Source organism: Elephas maximus, chromosome 20 (assembly GCF_024166365.1).
Source record: "Elephas maximus indicus isolate mEleMax1 chromosome 20, mEleMax1 primary haplotype, whole genome shotgun sequence".
NCBI lineage: Eukaryota > Metazoa > Chordata > Mammalia > Proboscidea > Elephantidae > Elephas > Elephas maximus.
The window spans coordinates 41417307-41436529 of record NC_064838.1 but is presented as its reverse complement, the minus strand read 5'-3'; the positions used below and the strand labels follow the sequence as shown (position 1 = coordinate 41436529).

Sequence of the window (19223 nt, the reverse complement as noted above, 5' to 3'; positions counted from 1 at the left end):
TGGCTCCTCCCTGGCATGAAGCCTGGGGACAGGGTGTTAACTCTTCACCCTCCCACATCTTACTGCAAGGATCACAACCTACCCAAATGCAAGTGGTGACTGGGCTTTCTGGCAAAAGCCACACTCAGACCAACAGGCCCCTACTCCACTCAAACCAATTCCATGTAAGGACAATGTAAAGGCCAATTCAGCCACTTGTCTACCTGCCCCCCAACATACGCATACTTGCAACCATCAGTGTTCTTCAAATGGGTGGGACCCCCGGGATCATCCTGTCTATTGACTCATCTCTCCTTCCCCCCACTCCACCTCATGCTGTGGGTAGCTGCTTTGAATTGGAGGTGGGAGGTTGTTTTATGGGGTTCTGTGCTTGGACATGTCCCACCTTCCCACAGCCGAATCCAGCATACAAAAGTCTCCCATCCCCATCACCTTCTGTCTCATTTTACCTGGGAATGGAGGCTATTTCCTGCCCCTCTAGGTCTCTGGTCCTGTCCAAAGGACCAAAGCTGAGTTCCCAAAATTGCTTTCGATAGCACTGTGGGGATTCCTGTCTGGTACTGTTTGGTATTGTCTTAGTTATCTATTGCGCTATAACACAAGTACCACAAATGGGTGGCTTTAACAAACAAATTTATTTTCTCACAGTTTAGGATGCTGTAAGTCTGAAATCAGGGTCCTGGTTCTAGGAGGAGGCAGTTTCTGTCAGTTCTGGGGTAAGGTCCTCTTTGCTTCTATTCCTTGACTCCTTGGTGATCTTCATGTGACATGGCATCTATCTTCCCCCATCTCTGCTTTGCTTCCGTGCTCAATCTGCTCCTTTTATATCTCAAAAGAGATTGACTCAAGACATACCCTACACTAATACTGTCTTATGAGCATAACAAAGAAAACTCATTCCCAAATGAGATGATAACCACAGGTATAGTGGCTAGGATTTACAGCACATATTTTGGGGGGGAACACAATTCAATCCATAACATTCTACCCTTTGCCCTTCCCAAATTCATGTCCTTCCCACATGCAAGACATATTCTCCCCATCACATCATCCCAAACATCTTAAATCAACCCCATCTTCTGAAACATCTAAATCAAATATGGGTAAAACTTTAGGCATATTCCATCCTGGGGAAAAATTCCTCTACATTTGTGAACCTATGGAATCTATAATACAAGTATTCTGCTTCCAAAGTTCAATGGCGGAACAGCCACAAGGTAGACATTTCCATGACAAATGGGAGAAATTGAAGGGAAAGAAGGGATAACAGGCAACAAGCAAGTTCAAAACCCAGGGGAACAAACTACATTAACTCTCAAGGCTTGAAAATAGTCTTCTTTTCTCTGAGATTATTTGGGTAATAATGGCGCTCCCCTCAAGACTTTGGGTGTTGGCCACACTTTCTGGATTCTGGGTGGAGGCCCCTTGGCCCTGGGCTTCAGCCTCACTGCCCAGGCCCACTGGGATGGCAACTCTGCTCTCTCAGCTTTGGGTAGCCCCATTCTCCTAGTCCATCTAAGCACCAACCTCAGCCCCTTGGCCATGGCAGGCCCCTTCTGCTTCTTGGGAATGGCAACCCCACCCACTCCCGTTTTGGTCAGTGGCCCCAATCCCTGGGCACACCAGAAGGGCAGCCCTTCACTCTGGAACCAAGTTGGTGAAGATCTGACTCTTTCAAACCTAGGAGGCTGTGGCTCCACCCTTTGAGATCTAGGAAAACTTAGCTCCACCCTTTGAAACTTAGAAGGACATAGTTCCACCCTTTGAAACCAAGTCAGCCCTGCTTCCTGTGCTCCTTTGAACATTTCTGCTGAACTTCAAACTTCTCCAGGGATGATCCTTTTCTTGGAGGACAATAGATGTATCTCCTTTGGCTTGTTTCATGCCTGTAGAATTCCAAGAGCTAGACAGCTTTCTTTCCTTTAGTCCTGTCCCTATACCCTTCAGTCTAAACTGATAGGTTTTCTGCTGTGGTAGTTGGTTAGATCCATCAGCCCTAGGTGCGGTGCAGTGAATTACTTAATATGGCCCTTCTGGCCATAGTCTTTGTGACTCCCACACAATGATTGGGTGGGACTATGCAAATGAGGTATTGTGGCCCACCAAGGGAAATGGACAGCTTGCTGCTAATGCAAATAAGGTGTATGGGATCCTTGTGGGGTGGGACCATGCAAATAAGATGTGTGGAACCCTGATGAAGGGATTGGTCAGTTTTGCTATCTGCTAGGCTTAAAGGGAGACACACAGAGAGAGAAGCAGCAGCTGTAACACAGAAGAGAGGAAGAGAGGGCAGGGCAGCAGTAGCAAGATGGCATGAACCAGGAGACTGGTGTGAGATGGCCATGGTAGGGCTTGCTCACCCATAGATCTAACGCTTGCCCAGAGAAGGCCCCGAGCAGGGCCCCAAGAAAGGTATAGATTTTTCTGTTTTGTTCAATGATGTATTCCAAGGCCCTAGAACAGCACCTGGCTCATAAAAAAAAAAAAAAAAAATCGTTGCCATTGAGTTGATTCTGACTCATAGCAACCCTATAGGACAGAGTAGAGCTGCCCATAGGGTTTTCAAGAAGTGGCTGGTGGATTCGAACTGCCGACCTTTTGGTTAGCAACCATAGCTTTAAACCACTGTACCACCAGGGCTCATAGTGGGCATTAATCAAATTTATTGAATTAAATAGAACTGGGGTACTACAAAGGGGCTTCCTGAAGAGGTGTGTTCTCAGTCCCACTGTGGTAGTTGCGAAGCCCTTTGGGGGATATGTCCTATTTGATCTTTGGGACTCATTCTTTCTGAGGACTCCTGCTTCACCGTAGCATCTCAGAAGCTGTCTGTCCTTCCACAGAGTTCCCCACAAGCCTCCCTTGTTCCTGGGCTTAGGCTGGTCTTTGGTGATTTTGGCTAAGTCAGTTCCCCCAGCTGGATACATAACTGCAACTGAGCCAGTGGGACTAGTAGGCTGTCTTTTGGTGAAGGGATCACCCAACTCCTTCTGGACTAACGTCTCATCAAATGGGGGTCCCTAACTCCCCTCTCTTGAGAGTCCTGGGCGGGGTGGGGGGGGTAGGTTTCACCTTAAGCACACAGCCTTCAATTCCCTCTCTCCACAAAGAGGTTGGCTCCCTCCCCAGCTCTGCAGCCAGTTTAGCTTCTGGCCTCACTGATGCTGTCCCCTTCCCTCCTTGTAATATGTCAGGCCTTTCCCCTCTTCAGTATGGGTAAATGCTCATGCCTCTGTTAGGATTCTCCATTGTTAGTATGAGCACTGTGGTGACCTGCCATAGTTGCTCCCTTTGCCAGTGATCTCGGGCTAGTGGAGGGCATTCTGAGAGCAGGGTTAATAGGCTCCCAGGCCTGCAGGCCCAGAGTCTCCCCTCAAGTCTGGGAGGGCAACAGGAAGCAGAGCCCAGGCAGGCCGCCCAGGTCTGCGGGTAGCCGCACGCCCGGGACAGGCTGGGACTCGGGACTGGGCTGGCGGCTGTGCTGAGAAAGGGTCTGAGGTGGGCTGTGATGGTTGGGGCAGTGCGGAGGGAGAGACAAACACACCGTGGGACCTCGGCGAGGTGCCGAGGGCGGAGCTGAGGAGGTGTGGGCGGGGACTGCGGAGATGCTGTGGGCGGGGACTCGGGCTTGAGGGCGGAGCTGAGGCGCGGGGTGTTAACGGAGGACCGAGCCGAGGCGGCACCCAGGGCGGAGTCGGGCCGGGGGCGGCTCCGCGGGCGGGCCTCAGGGCTGGACTGCCCCAGCCGGGAGCCGAGGGTCGGGCCCGGAGCTCGGCGGAGGGCTGGGCTAGGCGAGTCCCGGGAGGAGCCGGGGCCGGCTGGGTCCTTGTCCGGCCGGAGGTGGTGCGGGGGCCGGGGCGGGGCCGAGCCGAGGCCGGCGGTCGGCAGCGTCAGTCCCCCAGGTAGCGCCGGCGGCTCCACGTCGCCAGGCGGCTGGCGGGCGGGCGCGGGCGTAGCTCGGCCCGCGCGCGGCATCCGTGCGCCTAGGCCGGCCCTTCGGCTCCGCGAGGTCATGGCGGGGCCGGGCCCGGGCCCGGGGGACCCGGACGAACAGTATGATTTCCTGTTCAAGCTGGTGCTGGTGGGGGACGCGAGCGTGGGCAAGACGTGCGTGGTGCAGCGCTTCAAGACGGGCGCCTTCTCGGAGCGCCAGGGCAACACCATCGGCGTCGACTTCACCATGAAAACGTTGGAGATCCAGGGCAAGCGAGTCAAGGTGGGAGGCCCGGCCCGGGCGGGCTGGCCCCGGGGCTGCGGGCCCAGGTGACGCCTCTGCCCTCCCGGGCTGCTCTGCGGCCCGGGCACCGGCGGGCCCCCGGCAGGTTCGCCCTCCGCAGGCGGGCGGGGGGCTACCTGAGCCCCAGGCCGGCAGCGAGCGACCTCCGGGTGGTTCTGAGATTTCTTGCAAACCCTTTTTCTTTGCCTTTCTCTTCCTTCTCTCGGAGCAGGCCTGGGCCTCGGGGTCTGGGCCAGGTTCAAGCCCGCAAATCTGGTTTGACCCCGGTTCTTCGCAAATCGCCGGCCCTTGGTTCTGTGTGTGAGCGGGGCGGTGGATGGAAGAGAAGTCCCTGCCCTCCCGAGCTTACACCCTGGGGGGACCGTGCTCTGAAATCACTTCGCCTGCGGACGGCAGCCTGTGAGATCGAGTTCTGTAGCCCGCCCGACCCAAGCCCTGGCCGTTCTGACCGCTCCCCACCGGGGGCCACTCCGGGGACTCGGTGCGCGCCCCCGGCGCAGCCTGCTGGTGGGGAATCCAGCCAGAGAAGTACACCCCCACTGACAAGGAGGGATCAGGAAGTAGCTGCTTCTAGGACCTGAGGGCCAAAACTTTTTGTCAGAATTTCCAGCCTGGCCACGCCTCTCTGCAGTCTCTTTGTGGACCTGGTGGTGGAACTTTACTCGAGATGGGCCAGCCCCGGGTCCCCTCCCCCAGCTGCTCTGGAGTTAGATGGAAACTGAAAACTTCACAGATACCGGAAGGTGGGGGAGAGGACCAAGTTTTAGCAATGGCTCCGCATAGAAACGGCAGGATGTAGTTGCCTTGGGGGGTGCGATATCCTGGTAATGTTTTGATAAATAATGTTTGTGATTAACAAAACAGAGTTTCTTACCTAGGTGTCAGGACCGAGCATTGTTCTTGTTCACAGGTGGCACTGAATACCTTTACTTCACTGTACTGTACAGCAAGGCTTTTCGTTCTTTCATGGTTTCCAGTTCCCAGGACAACTCTTAACAGCACAGGGCCGGGCAATACAGGGCAGGTGTTATCTCTGTGTCTCACAGATGGGGAGACCCTGGCTCAGAAATGTTGTGTGGACAGGAAGTAGAGCCACAGTGGTTGGCATCTGTTGAGCCCCTGACCAGAGCTTGCCCAGGCGCCCTCCTGCCCGCCTGCTCTACCACTCTCGGCTGCTGTAGGCCTGCAGAGTGTGGTCTTTGGCTAGGATACTTAGCTGGTTGTCTTTGTTTCAGTACAATTGGGATCCTTTCTGGGTGTGGCTTCCCTCCTGCCCCTCCGTGGAGAAAAAAGTAAATCAGCAGTCTTTACAACAGATGACAGTGCCTCTCTGGAGTAGATGTGACATGGGAAGCAGAAACTCTTGACAGTTTTGCAGTCTCCTGATCTCTGTGTCCTTTTGGTCTCCTTGGACTAGAAGGAAATGAGGTGCAGACAAGAGCTCTGATTCATTCAGAACCATCCCCTTGGAGCAGGTGGCTTGGGAAGGGCTGTGTCCATGGAGGAGTTGGTGTCGCTCTGATGCTGCCAGCAGTGACAGAGGGAGTGGAGTGTTTAAAATAGAGCCATAAAGAACAGCAGTGTTCTCAAGGCGTCTGCCCGCTCCCCGAGTGTTTGTGGCTGCCCAGTGCTGACGGTGGTCAAGGAGGGGGCAGAGTGTTCCTGTTTACCTGTTGAGATAACAGCTTGTGCCCAGTGGAGCTCAGGGTGTACTGTGTACCCAGGCATAGGTTATGCAATGAAGGGCAGAGCAGTTAGTTGTTTCTTTTCCAATGGCCACTTCCAGATTGTTCCTAGGAGACAGGCTGGTGGACTGGGAGTAGAGAGGACCCGCAGTGTAGGCATGGTCAGACTTCTTAATAGTTATAGTGGCTGCCCTTCTCCACAGGTTGGGTGTGCCAGCTGCTTTACAGATGTGTGCTGTACCCCCCGCTGTACGCAGGTAGTAAGTGACAGAATTGGGAAATTTTCTTCTAGTTTTTTTGACTCCAAAGTATTGAGGCCTCTTCTCTACCCCAGACGACTGTTTGTAGTGGGAAGCCTTTGGCAATTGTTTACCTCTTCATTTTACCGTCAGGGAAACTGAAGCCCAGCACACTGAAGAGGCTCAGTCACAGCCACCTGAGTTAAAATTGAGCAGCATTGAGTGGGGAGCCCTGTCTTTCAGGTCAGGATTTCTGGAATCTGCTGACCCAATATAAGTATCAGCTTTAGCTTTCCTCTCAGTAAAATCTCTCGAAGGGGTCTTCCAGCAGTGTGATTTTTTTTTTTTTTTTTTAAAGCTGGGCTTATTGAGATTTAATTTACACACAGTAAAATTCCACCTATTTTAAGTGTACAGCTCTATGAATTTTGGCAAACATGTACAGTCATGTAACCACTACCACAAAGGGATATACACTACATTTCCATCAACCCAAAAAGTTCCCTCGTGTCTCTTTGTTGACAGTTTACTCTCTTTACCCTAGCAACCCCCTGATTTCTTTTCTGTCTTTTTAGTTTCAGCAATGTGATTTTTTTTTAATTGTAAAAATACACATAACAAAGCACACATCATCTCAACAATTTCTACATGTGTAATTCAGCAATGTGATTTTAACTGGAACCTTTACTGAACCAGATTTTTTATTGTTTCTGCAGAAAGCGAGCCCATATCACAGATTTACTTGAAAATCTTTTCAGGGCCCGTCCTGGGTTCAACAAGCATATCGCTCTATTTCCTATCCCTCTTCTCCCTATAATTCTTTACTATAATACTGGGTTTTGTTAGAGCTTGAGGAACCTTAGAGACAGATCACCTACTGGCTTTCCAGCTCTTAGTTCTAGTGCTTGGGAGGCCACTAGGGCAGAGGTTTAGAAGGTCTTTAAATAGCTTCCCACCAGCCAGAGGAATACTACTTTTATCTAGTTTTATATTGAGGTTCCACTTGTTTTTATTCGGTTACAGAGTTCTGCTGCTAAAAAAAAATGAAAATCACAACTCTAATTAAACCATCTTAGTTCTATGGTGACTTCCCATTGCAACCAGAAAACTTTCTAAACTCCTTACCCTAAGAGATTGGCCATGTGCGTGCCTCGCTGACTTTGTCTCCCTCCACTCTGCCTCTCATTCACTACACTCTAGCCATACCTGCCTTTTCTGTTCTTCCAACAAGCCAGGTTCATTCTTGCCTCAGGACCTTTGCATTTGTTTCCCTGCAAATGCAGATCTTGTAACCACTACTTCCTTATCATGGAGGTCCCAACTCTGCAGAGAGGCCTTCCCTGAACTCCAGTCCCTCTGTTCCATTACTCTGTTTTACATTTTCGTAGCACTTACCAGTACTTGAAATTACCTTGTCTTCCCTAGTAGGATTAAGTGTCTTGAAAGTACGGGGGTCTGCTGGTCTTGTACACCTGTGAACCCTGCACCTAGAATAGTGTCAGACACGTAGTGCTCAATACATGTCTGTTGATTGGCTGATTTTTTTTTTTTAATTTTATTGTGCTTTAAGTGAAAGTTTACAAATCAAGTCAGTCTGTCACATATAAGCTTATAGACACCTTACTCCACACTCCCACTTACTCTCCCCATAATGAGTCAGCCCGCTCCCTCCTTCCAGTCTCTCCTTTCGTGACAATTTTGCCAGTTTCTAACCCTCTCTACCCTCCTATCTCCCCTCCAGACAGGAGATGCCAACACAGTCTCAAGTGTCCACCTGATACAAGTAGCTCACTCTTCGTCAGCATCTCTCTCCAACACATTGTCCAGTCCCTTCCATGTCTGATGAGTTGTCTTCGGAAATGGTTCCTGTCCTGGGCCAACAGAAGGTTTGGGCACCATGACTGCCGGGATTCCTCTAGTCTCAGTCAGACCATTAAGTCTGGTCTTTTTATGAGAATTTGGGGTCTGCATCCCACTGATCTCCTGCTCCCTCAGGGGTTCTGTGTTGTGCTCCCTGTCAGGGCAGTCATCGGTTGTGGCCGGGCACCATCTAGTTCTTCTGGTCTCAGGATGATGTAAGTCTCTGGTTCATGTGGCCCTTTCTGTCTCTTGGGCTCATAGTTATCGTGTGACCTTGGTGTTCTTCATTCTCCTTTGATCCAGGTGGGTTGAGACCAACTGATGCATCTTAGATGGCCGCTTGTTAGCATTTAAGACCCCAGATGCCACATTTCAAAGTGGGATGCAGAATGTTTTCATAATAGAATTATTTTGCCAAATGGCTTAGAAGTCCCCTTAAGCCATAGTCCCCAAACCCCCGCCCTTGCTTCGCTGACCTTCGAAGCATTCAGTTTATCCCGGAAACTGCTTTTGGTCCAGTCCAGTTGAACTGACCTTCCAGGTATTGAGTATTGTCCTTCCCTTCACCTAAAGTAGTTCTTATCTACTAACTAATCAGTAAATAACCCTCTCCCACCCTCCCTCCCTCCCCCCCTGTAACCACAAAAGTATGTGTTCTTCTCAGTTTATACCATTTCTCAAGATCTTATAATAGTGGTCTTATACAATATTTGTCCTTTTGCCTCTGACTAATTTCACTCAGCATAATGCCTTCCAGGTTCCTCCATGTTATGAAATGTTTCACAGATTCATCACTGTTCTTTATCGATGCGTAGTATTCCATTGTGTGAATATACCACAATTTATTTATCCATTCATCCATTGATGGACACCTTGGTTGCTTCCAGCTTTTTGCTATTGTATACAGAGCTGCAATAAACATGGGTGTGCATATATCTGTTCGTGTAAAGGCTCTTATTTCTCTAGGGTATATTCTGAGGAGTGGGATTTCTGGGCTGTATGGATTGGCTGATTTTTATTTACAAAGAGAAAGTTGAGGCCAAGATAAGTGAAGTGATCGGCTTACCCAAGTTTACACATGAGTCAGTGTCAAAACCAGGAGTTGAACCTAAGGTCTGGCTGGCTCCTAAGCCTAGAGCTCATTTTTACGCCGGGCCACCCTTTTTATTTTCTCTGAGTTCCCAACGATGACGCTGAGGTTCTTTCTGCAAGTTAATGAGGCTAGTGAAAATGCAGTTGTGGCCACTGTATTTACTGAGAGAATTTGGACCTGCATCTTCTAAAGATTTTCGATACCGAGTGTTGAAACCCAAGAGAGCTTCAGGGTATTTGTCGGTTAACCTGAACATTTAGGTAGCCCCAAACAGCTCATACTCCGTGCTATTGTGGTTAATAAGATTTTGTATGTGGTCATCCCTTGTGGATTCATTTGGCTCAGGCTACACAGACTGGACTTAGAAAGTGAGTCTGGTGCTGCTAGTCTCTCCAGTTGTAGAGTCTCTGATAAAGAATACTAGGTTAGCAGCCTGAAGGTCTAGATCTTACTTCCAGCCCTGTCACAACCTTGGGCAATGTATTTTCCCTTCTTGGAGCCTCAGGTTTCCTCATTTATGAAATGGTACTAATGATCTTTGCTCTGCCTATTTCTTAGGGTTGTTGGATAATTATGGATGTGCTTAAAATTTCCTTTACTTATTTTTGAATAGATAATATAGTCAAATGGTTCAAAATTTGACAGATTTGAAAGGGTATACTGTAAAAAACCTCCCTTCTACCTTTGTCAGGAGTCCTTGGGTGGTTCAGACGGTTAAGCACTGAACTATTAGCTGAAAGGTTGGTGGTTTGAATCTACCCAGAGACACCTCTGAAGACAGGTCTGGAGATCTGCTTCCAAAAGGTCACTGCCTTGAAAACCCTGTGGAGCAGTTCTACTCTGCATACATAGGGTCGCCATGAGTCGGAATTGATCGGAAGGCAACGAACAAAAACAATCACCAGGCCCACCTTTGTCCCCCAAGCCACCCATTTCCTTCTTAGAGGCAATCAGTGTTACCCATTTCTTGTTGATCCTGAAAGTGGTGTTGCAAATAGAGCCCAGAAAATTACAAATATAAGGAATTATTTTATTATTGCTGTTGTTACCATTCTCCTCCTTAGATCAGCCAGGTTGTTACTTAACTCACTCCTTCCCTGCCCCTCACTCCTCCACATCTTACTGTCCCCCAGGAAATCTCAGCCAGCCCTAAATCCTTAAAACATCCAGACCTCCCTCTCTTCTACCCAGTCTTATCTAGGACAACACAAAGGCCTGTTATGTAAATGCTTTTTTGCAGGTCGCTTAGGGACACAGGCCTGAAGTGCATGCACAGAGGTTAGCCTTGTAGGATCGTACTCCGTTGATTTGGTTCTGTATCAGATTCGCTCTCCACTTGTCGGGCATGTTGCCAGACCGCTCCTTCACAGAGGTAAAATTTATGCCCTCGGGCCTGGGCCTCTAGATTTCTGGACCTTTGACCTGGCAATCAAACTTTCCTTGGCCCTACAAGTCCTCTTTCTTTTTGTAGATGCCCCTGGTACCTCCAAAGAGGGGACAGGGGTGGGGTAAAGGGAGATAGTTTTCTTTTTTTAAATTGTGCTTTAGGTGAAAATTTACAGCTCAAGTTAGTTTCTTATACAAAAATTTATACGCACGTTGTTATGTGACCCTAGTTGCTATCCTTATAATGTGACCACCCATACCTCCTTTCCACCCTGGATTTTCTGTGTCCATTCAGCCAGCTCCTGCCCCTTTCTGTCTTCTCATCTCGCCTCCGGACAGCAGCTGCCCATTTAGTCTCGTGTATCTACTTGAACTAAGAAGCACACTCTGCACGAGTATCATTTTATGTCTTATAGTCCAATCTATTCTTTGTCTGAAGAGTTGACTTTGGGAATGGTTTTAGTTCTGGGTTAACAGAGAGTCCGGGGGCCATGTCTTCTGGGGTTCCTCCAGTCTCAATCAGACCATTAAGTCTGGTCTTTTTACTAGAATTTGAGTTCTACATCCCACTTTTCTCTTTCTCCGTTAGGGACTCTCTGTTGTATTCCTGTCAGGGCGGTCATTGGTGGTAGCTGGGCACCATCTAATTCTTCTGGCCTCAGACTGCCGAAGTCTCTGGTTTATATGGCCCCTTTTGTCTCTTGTCTCTTGGGCTAATTTTTTCCTCGTGTCTTTGGTGTTCTTCATTCTCCTTTGCTCCAGGTGGGCTGGGATCAATTGATGCATCTTAGATGGCCGCTTGTTAGCTTTTAAGACCCTAGACGCCACTCACCAAAGTGGGATGCAGAACATTTTCTTAATAAACTTTGTTATGCCAGTCGACCTAGATGTCCCCTGAAACCATGGTCCCCAGCCCCCTGCCCTGACTGCACTGCCCCTCAAAGTGTTTAGTTGTGTTCAGGAAAACTTCTTAGCTTTTGGTTTAGTCTGGTGGTGCTGACTTCTCCTGTATTGTGTGTTGTCCTTCCCTTCACCTAAAGTAATTCCTGTCTACTGTCTAGTTAGTGGAAACCCTGGTGGTGTAGTGGTTAAGCGCTACAGCTGCTAACCAAAAGGTCGGCAGTTCAGAGCCACCAGGCGCTCCTTGGAAACCCTATGGGGCAGTTCTGCACTGACCTATAGGGTCGTTATGAGCCGGACTCGGCAGTAACAGGGTTGGTTTTTTTTTTTGGTTTATCTTGTTAGTGAATTCCTCTCTCCCTCCCTCCCCACACTTGTAATCATCAAAGAATGTTTTCTTCTGTGTTTAAACCTTTTCTTGAGTTATTATAATAGTGGTCTCATACAATATTTGTCCTTCAATGACTGACTAGTTTCACTCAGCATAATGCCTTCCAGATTCATCCATGTTATGAGACGTTTCGTGGATTCATCATGGTTCTTTATCAGTGTGTAATATTCCATTGTGTGAATATACCATAATTTGTTTATCCATCTGTCTGTTGATGAGCACCTAGGTTGTTTCCATTTTTTGCTATTGTGAACAGTGCTGCAATGAACATGGGTGTGCGTGCACATACCTATTTGTGTGATGGCTCTTACTTCTCTAGGATATATTCCAAAGAGTGTGATTGCTGGATTGTATGGTACTTCTATTTCTAGCTTTTTAAGGAAGCGCCAAATTGATTTCCAAAGTGGCTGTACCATTTTACATTCCCACCAGGAACGTATAAGTGTTCCAGTTGGGAGATGGTTTCTTTTTTAAAGTTTGCATCCTTAGTCCTTCCAGTCAGGCGTCTGGCTTCACTCGTGCACTTTTCAAATTTGGATAAAATTAGGTTGACTTTTTTCAGTTTTGGTCAGAAATAGCAAAAGGGCTGTTAGATAAGAAAGAAGTTCTAGGTCATGCTGTTTGTCTGAAGAAATCTGTTCTCGATGGCAGCAACAACCAACCTAATTGTAAAATAAACCTTGCCTCCCGAGGCTTCTTGTGCTTCTGAGGCAGCATGCACAGTGGAAGATGGCAGAAAGGGAGTCAGCTTTGGAGCCACGCTGTACCAGGTTAGAATCGTGGCTTTGCATTGTCTTCCCCTGGCCATGCGACTTCATCTCTTCCATCTGTTTCATCCCTCCTTTTCAGGACCTGTCACAGTAAATGGGAACTGATGTTGGTGCAATCACCTGATAAGAGGGGGTGGCATGGGGAGTCAGGAAGCCCAGTTTCTTGGCCTGGGGGCCTGGTTGCCCAGCTGACCTTAAGCAAGGCACTTCACTGATCTGTTTCCCTATCTGTAAAATGAAGACAACAATATCTTACATAGGGTTTTCTATGTAAGAAAAGGCAATAGCCTGGACCCCGGGGGCGGTTCTAGCACTGGAAAGGAGATCTGAACAGTGGTTCTGAACCATTATGGGTCACATGGAAGGAGCGTTGAACAAGGCCTTTAGCACCTTACCAGTTTCCCATTGTGACCCAGAGTATGGACATGTTTTGTTTCTTCTCTTTCATGTCTTTGGTCTTTAAGCCCTGTTAGGTATTCTTTACCTTCCAGAGGCCGTTGTGCTGTGCTAGGCCCTTGCTGATGCCTGATGCCGTATGGTTTTCTTATTCTGTGAATAAGATTGGTGCTTTGGGCAGGAAGAAGTCAAAGTTTAGCTCTCCCTCAACGTATACCACATCTTACTGGTTTTCATTACTTTTCTCGTACATTGTTCTACTTGTTACTAACAGTCACCCTGTGAGATATTCCTGTTGTAGAGGCGGAAATGAAGGCCCATATATGGCAACATCTGAACCAGAACCTAGCCTTTTGGGTCCTCGTCTACGAGGTGCTTTTTCCTCATTGCTGCATTATGCCCTCTAACCACTACCAACCAACCAACCAACAAAAAGGTAGGACCAATTTAAAATCTAGGCCATCATATATCACTTGCATTTTACACTTTGATATGGACATCCTAATGCCAGGGGCTTATTAAACAAATCCTAAGTGGTGGAAAAGGCCAGAGTGAACGAAAAAGCTCCTGTAGAATGACCTACAAAATGCTGCTTTATTGAACATATTGGTACACGTAGGAACAGAAACTGACTGCTGTTAGATAGAAGACCTGTCCAACCTGCTTTGATGAGTTCATAAATCTCCAGGACAGTTTGCCACCAATGGCTCCTCTGGCTAAGCACTTGGCTGTTAAGCGAAAGGCTGGTGGTTTGAGTCCACCAGCTGCTCCACGGGAGAAAGATGTGGCAGTCTGCTTCCGTAAAGATTACAGCCTTGGTTGGAAACCCTGTGGGGCAGTTCTACTTTGTCCTTCAGCATGGCCAAGAGTAGGAATTGACTCAACGGCCGTGGGTGGTGGTGGATCTATACAATTACAAACATGTCCTCCTGTAATCTTACTTGTGTTACTTTGCCTTGCAAAACCTCCCTTTCCTGGATTGGAAAAAGGCAAACTTAATCCTAGATGAGGTAGGTGTATTAGCGTGAATTCTTAGAGGTTTTCATGATCGAGATGATTCTACCCCAAATATAGAGTGTAACTGAAATGTGACATGAGCAATCTTTAAAAATAATAGCCTAGAGCTTCAGTGTGTATTTCCCAAATGTTCCATCAGTTATGATGCTGCCTATTCAGAATTATCTTCAGAACCTGCAGCTCTTTCTTTTGGCAGGTCTTTCAGGGGTGGATTTGATGATTAAAAATATTTAGAAGGCCATTAGGGCCACCTATAGTGTTAGCAGAAACTCTGGTGGTATAGTGGTTAAGTGCTACGGCTGCTAACCAAAAGGTCGGCAGTTCAAATCCACCAGCCGTCCCTTGGAAACTCTATGGGGGCAGTTTTACTCTGTCCTATAGGTTGCTATGAGTTAAAATTGACTTGATAGCAACAGGTTTGGTTTGGATTATAATGTTAGCAGTTCTTTGGTCAAACATGAGGTATAACTATAAAATAACAATTCTGGTTTCATCTAGGCTGGGGGCCTTACCCAAGGGCCCTGAAGGCATTTCCAGTCTGTTTTCTTTAGGCAGAGATAGGTTACTGAAACCAGTGCACTGCCTTCTGAGGTGTCTACTTTTGAAGGGACAAGATTCACCTTGATTCAAAAGGTCTGGAAGGTTCTCCTGCAGCTAGCAGCGTGGCTGTTACAGGTCATTTCCCCTCCTTGCATCAGTTTCCTCATCTGTTAAGTGATGGTGTTGGACCCTGCAAGCTTTGGAGCCTTTCCTGGTGCTAGGATCCTATCATTCTCTGAAACAAGTTCCTTGTAATTTCAAGCCGGATAACTCCCTGCCCCCCACCACCCACTTTTAAGAATGAGGAGTATAAAAATTAGATATTTTTAAAATTAAAAATATTCTGTCTATACTTTCCAATTAAAAGCTTTGTTTTTGTTTGCTTAACTTTTTTTTTTTTAAGTTAGAGAGTTTTAGTTATGTATGGTTATACTAATAGTGGATGATTTCATGACAAAAAAAGAATCATGGCAATCAGAATAAACTTCAGTTTGCTAGTGTGAACTGTTAATATCTGCTATCTTTACATTATAGATGAAATTCACTCATGTAGAAAAGAATCGATTTTATTATTGAAATGCCAAAGTTAATGCTTCAGTGTAAACTCTGATTCTGCAGTGTTCTTTGGATTATTTTCTCCCGAATAAGCCCTTGACAAGTGTTGGCTGGTTGAATGAGTGATTAATGGAGAAGGGAGGCACACACTTGCGCAGGGGTGTCGCTGGGTATCACTGGATATCTGCGCTGAGTGTATCGGGAGTCTTGATGCTCAGAGCGGGACTCCAGGTAGGTCAGTATGGGAGGGCACCGGGCAATTTTTAACAAAGGACGTGTGCAGGAGGAAATCAATGGAGGTGAAAGGAGAGACCCTCATGGGAATTCAGGGGCTCTCCTGCCCCTGGGAAGGAGGGTGGTAAGATAAGCTTTGGGGCAGTTTGCTGTGTATTTGTATACATGTATATGTACATCAACAAATTATTTTGCTTTACATAAATTGCCCTTACCTGACTTTCCTGTCTAAAGTAGCATTCTACCAAGTTGCTTTATTTATTTATTGTGGTAAATATGTATGTAAAATTTATTTATTTATTTTCTGGGATCAAAGTTATACCTTTCCTTTGTTCTTCTGGGTTAAAAAAAAAAGTTCTAAGGCATTCAGGGGATAATAAACTTTGTAGATTATAATAAAAAGATTCTTCTTCTAAGAAACATCTTTGTTGAGATATAATACATATACCATGAAATTCCCCCATTTAAACTGTACAATTCAGTGGATGTTAGTATATTCACAGAGTTGTCCAGCCATCACTACAGTCAATTTTAGAAAATTTTCATCACTCCAAAAAGAAACCCCATGCCCATTATAGTCACTCCCATTCCCCCCTTACCCCAACCCTAAGCAACCACTTATCTACCTTTCTGTCTATGGATTTGCCTATTCTAGACACATTTTCATATAAATGAAACCATACAGCATGTGTCCTTTTGTATCTGACTTATTTCACTGAGCATAATCTTTCCAAGTCAGGTAGGCTCTGCCCTGGCATAGACTTTGTCTTATGTACCAGTGTTCCTGAAGCACCTGTAATGTTGTCCACACATAATCCTCCACGTTACTTGTTTGTTGTTGAATGAATGAATGACTCATACTATAGTCACTGTCTGGTGATTTACTTTTTCCACTTAACAGGCTATGTCTTGGCTTGCCTTTGTTGGAGTGATTAGTTGTCTCTCTTCCATGTCTCCTCCTACTAGTTTGGAAATATACATGCTAGTTCTACGCATCTTTTTAATTCTAAATGCATCTTTAAACTTCTATCTACAGTCTAGAATTAGTATCTCTTTCACCTTGTAAAATGGTGGTAGTAGTTGGAACCTAACTTTAGGGGGAAAATGAGAATCAAGATGGGCCTAAGGCTGATCCCTATGAGCTAGAGGTCAGACATACCTTCACCCTCCAACCTTTTCACCAATTCTGACACCAGCCGTCCCTCCCACAGCGCTCTCTACTTCTATTCTGGGTTCAATAATCCATTGCAGTGCCACACAGAACTCACAGACCATACTTACAGTTAAGTGGTTTATTAAGGAAGTAATAGGGTACAACTTGGGATGGGCTTAAGAGGCTACAACTTGGGATCTGGCTCAGGAAGCATGTAGGCAAAGCCTTCCTTCTTCATGCAGGACAGCTCTCTCAGCTACTCTAGGCCCCATGAGGAGAGGCTCCTCTTGGCCCTGCCATCTGTTACCACCAACTCTCCTGTACGGCCCGTTCCAGGCCTGTTGGCTGCCAGCTGTGCCATTGAGACCCTCTGGGTCTTTCACTGTCTTCAGTGTTACAGCCCTTGACCCATGTTACAGCTCTTTTAGAAGGTTCCTTGCCTCCTCTCTCTCTGCTGCTTCTTTCTTCTCTTATCTTTGTTCCTTCTGCTTCTCTTCCTGCTTCTTTCTGTCTGAAAAACCTCTGTGGGATTGACTGCTCATATACACAACTCCTCGTCAATTTATAGCCCTACTTTTTTTTTTACGGAGGGGCTATAAACTGACCAATCCTTTCTCTGAAAGCCACAGACACTTCATGTGCATAGTAGGCTACAACTCACATTATTTGTGCAGTCTATCGACCAATCCCTGCAAGGTGCATACCAATCACAGGGCAGCTTGAAGCCCAGGACCAGAAAAGAGGTATCAAACGAAGTTGTTTACAGCTTACCCAGGAAATTTCAATCAATATCGACAAAAGTAACAAACGCTCTGGAGGTAGAAAACTAGGGCAAAGGTAACTTCTCTGGGTTTAGGGGAAAAGTCTCTTAAAGTGTTTTTCCAAAGAACCAAGATAAAAGGCCACGTAAAGAAACTAATGTCACCACACACCTGAAGAAGACAAGGACCTTGGCACCCGCTTTTACTCCTTCCTCATTGCCCCTACCCCCACAGCTCCCAATTGGAATCATCCAGGATTTGAGTTCCAAATTATTATTAATTTTTCTTGTATCATGCATCAATGTTTATTTAGACTTAATTCTGAGTTTTATTTATTTAGTTTTTGTTTACTATGTTTATTTCTTGGATTCATTTTCACTTTGCCTGAATTTTTTCTCAAGTAGTTCTCATAGAAAAACTCTTTAAGTGATAAACTCTCAGAAATTATGTATCCAAAATTAACTTTATTTTTCCCTCACTTAGATACTAGTTGGAGTTCTTGGGTGACCGAAACGGTTAAGTGCTTGACTACTAGCTAATAGGTTGGTGTTTCGAACCCATCCAGAGGTGCCTTGGAAGACAGGCCTGGTGATCTGCTTCTGAAAGGTCACAGCCCTGAAAACCCTATGGAGCAGTTCTACTCTATACACATGGGGTCACCATGAGTCAGAATCAACTTGATGGCAACTAACAACAACTAGATGTTAGATGGGCTAGATATAGAAATATAGGCAGGAAATCATCCAGCTGCTGCTGAGAAGTTGGATTATTGTTTGTAGTTAATTCACTTTTTCTTTTTGGAAGTGTTTAGGTTTTTAAAAAATTATATCTGGTCTTCTAAAATCTGACCATAGTATGTCTAGGTATGGGATCTTTTTCTCTCCTGCTCTGAACTCGATAGGTGTACTCCATATGAAAATTCCTATATTTCTAAAGTTCTTGCTGCTCCTCAGGAGAAAAGACCTGGCAATCTGTTACCATAAAGATTTCAGCTTAGGAAATCCTATGGGGCAGTTGTATTCTTCCCTATAGGGTAGCTATGAGTTGGAATTGAATCAAAGGCACACAAAAACAACAACAAGGATTTTTTTTTTTTCCCTTGATTAGCTCCTTCTTGTCTGTTCTCTTTTCTGGAGGCTGCACAAGGTAGGGGTTGGAACTTTGGAATCTATCTTCTGTGTTTCTTACCTTTTTGTCTGTCTGGACATCTTGTTCTATCACTCAGGGTTTTGGACACTCCCAGAGCTCTACCTTCCAGCTCACTGATTTACTTTTCAGCTGTGTTTATTCTGAAATTCACTTCATCTCTTTGTTTCTTTATTTTGACAATTATATTTTTAGTTTTCAAGATATTCAACTGGCTCCTTCTTGTATCAGTAATACTTTCATTCTGAAGATATTATTAATACTTTTATTTTTTCTCACCTTTTTATGCTGTGAAAATTTTCAAACAGAGGAAAGTTGAAAGGATAGCACAGTGAAACCCATATATATCTTCCACCTAGATTCAACAATTGTTCATGTTTTTGCCTTATTTTTCTAAATATATGAGTATTTTATTTGAAAGAGAGTTTCAGACATCATAATACTTTACTCCTGAATACCTCAACATGCAACTTTTAAGAATAAGGACTACAAGAATAAGCGCAATATCTTTATAACACCTAAGAAAGTTAATATTTCCATAATAGCATCTACACTCTAGTCCGTTTTTTATTTTGGACCTTTCTTCTTTTTGATGTGTGCATTTATTGCTATAAATTTTCTTCTGAGCACTGCTTTTGCTGTGGCCCAGAGGTTTTCATATGTTGTCTTCATTCTCATTTGAGTGTAAGAATTTTTAAACTTTTCCAATGACCAGTAAGCCAAATCATGATAAACAGAGAAAAGATTGAAATTGTCAAGGATTTCATTTTATTTGGATCCACCCACGGAAGCAGCAGTGAAGAAATCAAAAGACGCATCGCATTGGGCAAATCTGCTTCAAAGGACCTCTCTAAAGTGTT

General features: G+C 45.8%; 1 protein-coding gene across 1 annotated transcript in view; it reads left to right on the top strand.

Annotated features, from left to right (window-relative positions):
* Positions 1 to 3711: 3711 nt before the first annotated feature.
* RAB43 (RAB43, member RAS oncogene family) overlaps positions 3712 to 19223 on the top strand; it is a 44527-nt gene continuing 29015 nt past the window's right edge. The window contains exon 1 of the mRNA XM_049863150.1: positions 3712 to 4216. Within this exon, the coding sequence (XP_049719107.1) occupies positions 4013 to 4216 (204 nt within the window). The 5' untranslated portion in view covers positions 3712 to 4012. The remainder of the gene's footprint in view (positions 4217 to 19223) is intronic.